The sequence below is a fragment of the Pinus tabuliformis genome, chromosome X (assembly GCF_031772625.1).
Source record: "Pinus tabuliformis cultivar Carrire ecotype Pingquan chromosome X, CPIR1, whole genome shotgun sequence".
Lineage (NCBI taxonomy): Eukaryota > Viridiplantae > Streptophyta > Pinopsida > Pinales > Pinaceae > Pinus > Pinus tabuliformis.
Window position 1 is genome coordinate 1,273,743,229 of NC_142308.1, and position 7,872 is coordinate 1,273,751,100.

At 36.8% G+C, this 7,872-nt stretch overlaps 1 protein-coding gene across 1 annotated transcript; it reads left to right on the top strand.

Annotated features, from left to right (window-relative positions):
- Window positions 1–6,832: 6,832 nt before the first annotated feature.
- LOC149144637 (uncharacterized) lies at window positions 6,833–7,332 on the top strand. Its single transcript, XM_089448749.1, has one exon. The coding sequence runs from the start codon at window positions 7,050–7,052 to the stop codon at window positions 7,257–7,259; it is 210 nt and encodes a 69-aa protein (XP_089304875.1). The 5' UTR covers window positions 6,833–7,049; the 3' UTR covers window positions 7,260–7,332.
- The last annotated feature ends 540 nt before the right edge of the window (window positions 7,333–7,872 follow it).

The window sequence follows — 7,872 nt, forward strand, 5'->3', positions numbered from 1 at the left end:
TCCAACGGAAAGGATGACTTGCCTTTTTTATAGTATCCAACATAGGTGCGCAGATCTCATTGAAATTCCTTATAAATTTGCGATAAAAACTTGCCAACCCATGAAAACTATGTACCTCAAATAGACTTTTTGGGGATGGCCAGTTAATGATTGCTGCAATCTTCTCTGGGTCCATCTTCAACTCATTCTCTGCAATCACAAAACCCAAATACACTAATTCTTTCTGAAGAAAAGAACATTTTTTTAGATTTATTAGCAACTTGTTTTGCTGCAACTTCTCTAGCACACTTCGAACATGTTGAAAATGTTCTTCTCTGGTCTTACTAAAAATCAGTATATCATCCAGATATACAATCACGAACTTTCCAATGAACTCTTTTAACATCTCATTCATTAAGCGCATAAAAGTACTAGGGGCATTACTCAACCCAAATGGCATTACTAGCCATTCATACAGTCCTTCATTGGTCTTGAAGGCTATCTTCCATTCATCCCCTTCCTTGATTCGAATTTGGTGGTAACCACTCTTCAGATCAATTTTCAAGAAATATGTTGCCCCAATCAAACAATCCATCATGTCATCCATTCGTGGTAATGGAAACCTGTACCTGATGATGATCTTGTTGATGGCTCTTGAATCTATGCACATCCGCCATTCTCCTCCTTTCTTAGGAGCTAAAATTGTTGGAATTGCACAGGGACTTAGACTTTCCCTTATCAACCCCTTATCCAGCAATTCTTGCCCCTGTTTTCTAATCTCCTCATTGTCTTTAGGACTCATTCGGTATGCTGCCTTATTCGGCAAACTAGCTCCAGGTATAAATTCAATGGGATGACTGATACTTCTCTTAGGAAGCAATTTATCTGGTAAATCGTCCACTACAATGTCGCTAAATTCCTGCAGCATTTTCTGAATTTCTGCAGGTAAATCATAGATTTCTGTGTGCAACAGCACTGTTTTTGGCCATCTTGCAACATCATAGTTCACTTCACTATCTTCAATCTGCTTCAAAAACTATTGTCCACCCATGAGTAACACTTTCGTCCCACTTGTTTCTGTAGCTTCTTCCTCCTTGATGGGCACAAGTGTGTGCTTAATCCCATCCTTGACAAACTTGAAACAGTTTGTCTTTCCATCATGAACTACCTTCCGGTCATACTGCCATGGCCTTCCTAGCAATATATGATATACGTCCATTGGCATAATGTCACAAATAACCTTGTCCTTATACCTGCCAATATGGAACTCAACTTCACATTGTTCGTCAACTAACAATTGATGGCCTTTCTGCAACCACGATACCTTGTAGGGAGTGGGATGCTTCAACCGCTTCAAACCCAACTTCTCTACCATCTCTGTGGCAACAAGATTATCCGTACTCCCACTGTCGATAATCAACTTGTAGCATTTTCCGTGCAACTTACAAACTATCCAGAATAATGCCTTCCTTTGAGTTTGTTCAACTGTCTCCTTTGCTGGTTTCAACAATACTTTATTTAGAACTAAGGCTTCCCCTGTTTCTAGCATATTTTCTGCTTCCTGGGGTGGTGCCTCTGCTTCCTCTGGCTGTGCATCATACGCTCCTCTTTGACAAGCTTGTTCTGCTTCAGGACACTCAAAAGACCTTTGCCCCCACTTGTGGCACCTATAACACTGATAGGCAGCTCCTCTACCCCTGCCATTTCCCCTTCCTCGCTGATATGGCCTTCCTCCTCTAGTGTTGTCTCCTTTTTTCGCTCTTCCTGAAGTTTTCGAACTGCTGCCCTCTTCACTATTGTTGGCAGTTCGTCCTTTGCCATAGGATTGTCCTCTTCCTCTCCTAGCATTCTGTTTTCTTGTGATCTTCTCCTCTGCCTTCATGGAACTCTGGTAAGCTTCCTCTATTTTCTTTGGGGAAAGAATTCTTATTTCATCCAATATTTCCAATCTCAGACCATTTACATACCTTGCTGTTTTTTCTGGAGTATCCTCTGTATAACTGGCTCTTAAATTTACCCAATAGAATTCTTCAGTATATTTTTTCAATGTCATCCCTTTTTGCTTCAAATTCTGCACTAACCGATGTAGAGCAATCTGGTAATCTTTGGGCAAAAATCTGCCTTTCATCTTGGCCACCATTCTTGGCCATTTCTTTATTGGCAACTTATTCATCCTTCTTCTCTCTCCTTGGACACTGTCCCACCACAAGGCCACATGTCCTTTCAGCTTGGTTGCAGCGAACTTAACTCTTCGATCTTCGCTGACCTCTTCACATTCAAAATATTTATCCAACTCGCTAATCCAGTCCAACAGAACTTCTGTGGACAAGCTGCCATTGTAATTTGGAATTTCTGGCTTAGGCTTGCTACTAGCCAATAGGACCGACCTCAACAATCTAATTTTAGGTCCTTCCTCATCTGATCCATCTGTCACAACTATAGCTTCTTCTTCGTTGTCATCTCCTACCTCCGGATCCCTTCTCCTTCCTGCTTCAACTACCTCCAAACAGGTAGTAAGGATCCTAATCTCCTCCCGCAATCCTTCCTCTGCTACTCTTCGAGCACCTCTTCCATGACCTCGTCTTCCAACTTCCATTTCTCAGGAAAACTCCAAATCCTGCTCTGATACCACAATATGATGGGACCAACCCTTTACTTAAGGATTAACGCTAAACAACAATGATTAATGCAACGATTGCATCACAGTAATTATGATTAGCTTGTAATACAAAGGTTAGCGTAGATATTTGTTTATATTAATGACTATATTTATTGTCGGTACGCTGGTAGGTGAGAGGACAATTGTCCTGGTCTCAGTTCTCCTTCCCGCTCTTGGGCTAAACCATAACCCTCACTTCACTTCACTCCTGCATTTTCATTTCTCTTGGCTCATGGTGAGAGCTCTTTCCGCCAATTTGCTTGTGACTATAACGAGCTCGAGTTTGACACTCCGCCTACACCTGACTATGGATTTCTCCGTTGGATAGTTGGATAACTCTACTCAATCTTCTTCTTCGGCTATTTGGTTAGTTTGGATCAGTTACTATGTTGTTGGCTTCATCGATTTCATGAGAGGGTTTACTCTGTTTCTCTGTGGTTTTGTGCTCTTCTTGTGGTCACTGTTTCTCCTTCTATTACCTTAGCTCGCTTTTCTTGGTTTCTCCAGTGGTATTTTCTGGCTACCTTTGTGACTATTTCTTTGGTTAACTTGTTGGTAATTTGCTGCGGACACAGGTCATGGCCACAAAGGACCCTTTCCTCAGTGTCGTTCGGCTCTAGCAAGGCAAGTACTTCCTTCCCTATTACAGTTGATTTCCTCAACTTTTCTTAAAGACTAACAATAGTCGCTCCTCGTGAGCAGGCTTCCTGTTCATGGTTGCGACCCAAAGGCAAGTTTGTTCCTCCGGCACTGTCTATCACTTTGGTAAGTCTGTTATGGAATGTTTCCACTGCTCGTCGTTTGGTACCATGAATTCTGGAATGTCGTTGCTAATGTGCCTCTGTTGTCTTTTGCAGGTTGGGATTGGCTCCTGGTTGGACTACTGTTCAGATTTCAACCCTATGAAATCAGTAGGGTCGCTCCCTGTTGCAGTCTTTCCGTTCATAGATTTCCTTATTCGGTTTCTTTCTTCTCTGGCGTAGACTACTGTTAGGTTAGGAACAGAGGGTCTTAGCACCGTCCGTCTGCTATTTATGTTCAGCGGCCTCCGGGTCTTGGTTGTGTATAATCTTGCTTTCTTCTACAGCACTGTGACTGTTCAGGGTTATAACCCTAACCCTCATTGTCTATTTTTCCTCCCGGAAGAGGGGTTTGTTCGGCCTTACGATTGTGGGTCTCGAGCACTTTACATTTGTATATTTTGTATGCCAGCATTAACGCTAAACTGTCTATAAAGATGAAGGAAAAGAAAGAAATTTCAAAGCTCAGGATTACCTTTCTCGTGAATACATTTTACAGTGACTGTATTTGTTTAGTTAGATGTTGTGGCTGTTGCTTGCTCGCATGCTTCTAGAATTTACAATGTTGCTGGAACTACCTGTTCGGCCTCTTGTTAATATTATGTCTCTTGTCTGTCATTTGAATTCTGAAACCATGTCTCTGCTTGTCTAGAAGGATTTCTAGTAATAGAAAAATGTACAGCTTGTCTATTTGTTACAGATAATAATTAGAGGAAAAGATAAAGAAAATAAATCTCGGACTATTTAATAACAGATGGATTCAAATGCTCAGGTTTTGAAAATTGTCTCTTTCTGTATTACTTTTCCTGTGCTGGTATATCGAACCTTTTTCAAAATGTGTTACATTTGCTTTTGTATTGTTTTGATATAGTTACCCAAACTATTTACAGTTAGTCTTCAGTTATTTCTACAGTTACATGTTTGGTAACCACTTTGGTCTTTTCGGGTTTTCTTGCTCTGTAAGATATTCAATATGTATTTTTTTAAAATAAAAAGACAGCTGTAAGACAGATGAACAAAATACAAAACAGTGTGGCGGTAATGACCCTAATCTAACTGTACTATTCCTAAATATCACTTAACTAATAATGAAATAAAAGACAAGCCCCTAAATACTGTTTTGATCAACAAATATAAATGAACCAAACGATAATGAACCTGTTCTCCTTAGCTGAGACCAAACACCCGGCCATGGTACCCTCAGCTAGATGCTCCTGCATCACTCCAAGTGGCATATCTTTATGTCACAAAACTACTTGAGTAGGCTTAATGGTTAAGAAAATGTGCTTTCCTAGTAAGAGGTTTGCAAGTTCAAATTTAGAGTGGCTAGGTATGTGCACCTTTCTAGATTTAGTATTCAAATTGCTGCACAAGAAGTAGGTCCCTTGTTTCACACATAAGAGAGTCTCACAAGCCAATTTGATGTAGGCTTGACTATAACCTTAAAATCAACTTATTATTATTAATACTACTATATTACAGTACAAATAAATAAAAATGGATACCTTGTTGAATTCTTTCATTTATTTTTGAATAAATCTTTATATCTATTAATAAAAGATTTCATCATTATAACAAGTTACATTGAATTGTAATATATTTAATATGTTAGAGAGAGGAATTAGGGTTTTAATCCTTATAGTTATTTATGAATAATGTTTTTATCAATAAATAAAATTGTGAAATTATGATGAGTCAAACCGACATTCGCGGATAGCAGCCAGAGATGGCTGTCCTCACTGTTGGTTTGACACCTGAGTTTGATAGGTTTTGCCACCTTCGAGAAAAAAAGTTAATAAGTAAATAAACTTATTTATGAATAATGTTTTTATCAATAAATGAAATTGTGAAATTAATTAAATTTTACTTTTATAAACAAGCTAATAATTAATTAAATTTACATGTTTCTTTATGAATTATTTTTGGCAATGAAGTAAAAAAGTTAATAACACTGATGTGATGTGATTAATCCAAAAGATATGCTTACTATTTTTAACAAGTTATAATTGTGAAGATTTTGATTTAAATTTTTCCCATTATAATAAAAATTTTAAAATATTAATAAATTATTAAAATATAATTTTATTTTACTTTAAAAAAACATTAAAAAAATAAATTTATTTAATATATTATGAATCATTTAAATTATATAATATATTATAAATAATTTAAATTTAATTTTCAACCTATCATCTCACCATTCTCACAGGTTGAGTGGTAGTCAAACCTTGGGCTAATATAACATTCACCTACTGGCCATGTGAAATGACCTTGTGTTTGTAAGTGGGGGTTGACACGAATAAATGGGTGACACTTGTTTTTTTTTTTTCATAATTATACGAAATTTAAACTTTATAGAGTTGACATTTAATGTATGATACATGGTCATCATTACTCGATAAGATTATAAAATTTATAGCCAATCAAAATGGAGAAAAAAATAAAAATAAAATATTTGAAAAATAAATTAAAATGATTTATAAATTGAATTTTGTAAAATATTGTTAATTTTTTTTTTTTTTTGTTTGTTAAATTTGGATTAATTGATATTCAAAAGCATATTCAATGTGTTATAACATGTGACAGTAGGGATAACAAATTAAATATTTTGATAATTTATTTGGAAAATAGATAAAATTTTGTTAAAAAAAATTCAGTCTAAAACTTTAATTATTTGGAATTTTTAATTTTTTAAAAGTAAACTAAAATCATTAGACCAACTCTTAGTAGTCTAACGAGACTGTCTTTTTGTCCTGAAAATTATAGAAATTTAGCCAAGATTTTGATAAAATCTGTAGAGATTTTCGTAAATCCAGGTTACAGAAATTTTGGCAAGATTTTGATAAAATCTGCAGAAATTTTTGTAAATCCAAGTTATAGTTGCCAAACTTCAAAATTTTGAATGCTCCACAAATTTTTGGTGCGGCTGAATCCATTTCCACCATCAAAAACATGATTCAAAAAACAAGATTTCTTATTTTTTTTGCCAAAATTCCAACCACTTTTGATCGGCAAACAGTTCCTTAATAATTTTTCCACCCTATCTGAATTTATTGGTTTTGAAAATTAGTTTCTGAAAATACATATTTTTTACATTAAAGTTTACCAGAGAGTCCAGACAAGTTCAAGGTTGTTGGGAATGGGTATGGAATCCATCACATCAGGGTAGCACTGAGCTGTGAATGCCAAAATCCATAACCCAAGTGAAAGGCCCATGACGTAGCTTCATATCCTTATCTTGCTTAGCTGGGGAATACATCAATTCAGTTCCACATAATAAAAAAATCAATAATGTAGGAGGAAAATGTAACCCTGTGAAAGATTTGTCCTGTAGGTGGCCCTTTCCGTCAAACCGCAATTAGTGAATTTTATGCTGAACTAATCATTCTATATCCGGTTGACTTTGAAGCCCAATCTAGTCCTTAAAAGCAAGACATATTCTAAGAGTTTCGAACACGCAACCTTTGGGTCTCCTTCCGGATTCCTATTTTTTCGCCCTTTCTTGATCCACCCGCCTGAGTTGCTCACATCTGGGCTTCCAAATATTCCATCTCTCCGCATCCGTGTGGTTTATTTTGGTCTGTGGAAGACAGCTCACAAATTTGATAGCAATGGCGGACTGGGGACCGGTCGCGGTCGGAGTGGTTCTGTTCGTGTTGCTGTCGCCGGGGCTCTTGTTTCAGTTCCCCGGCAAATGGCGGACCTTAGAATTCAGCAACCTCGAGACTAGCGGCAGATCGATTCTGATGCACACCCTTATATTTTTCGGGCTCTTAGCGATTTTCACTCTTGTTATCCGAGTACATATTTTTCTCGGCTGACCGACGAGGTTTTCCGGCGCTCTGTAACTAAACCCTGGCTTGATTTGTTAAATGCTCTTCTGCCTTTAATTCATTTTCTTGAATCACCCCTAGGTTATCATGATTTTACTGCTGTTTTATAATTTTGAAATCCCTGAACCTGTGAGTACTGTATGGATTTGGTATATTAAATTGTAATAAAAGATTGGGTCTGGCAGTGTGTTTTGGGAGGAAATTGTTTAATTCTTCACTATCGTATTGTATAGATTTTTTTTTTATCTGGTCATTTTTTTTTTTAATTTTTTTTCTAAGTTTGGGAAAGCCAGGGCATACGCAGCAAGATCAGAAAAAGTCCGTATTACAATCACAGGAAAACAAATTGTGGGAATATAGATACTCGGATGTAAATACAGCAAGATTATACAGATCCGAAAATGGTTGTTTTTCCGTCCCTATTTATACCATATATAAAAAATGCATGTTATGAAATTTGAGGCAAATTATAAAGATCGACTGCAACCAGTACTAGTACACAGGTTTTATGAATGGGACTGTAACAGCTACAAAGGTTTAATGTTGTTAAGGTCAAGTGTCATACTCTAGTTTTTGTTGGGTAGTTTTGAGGTTTTATGAA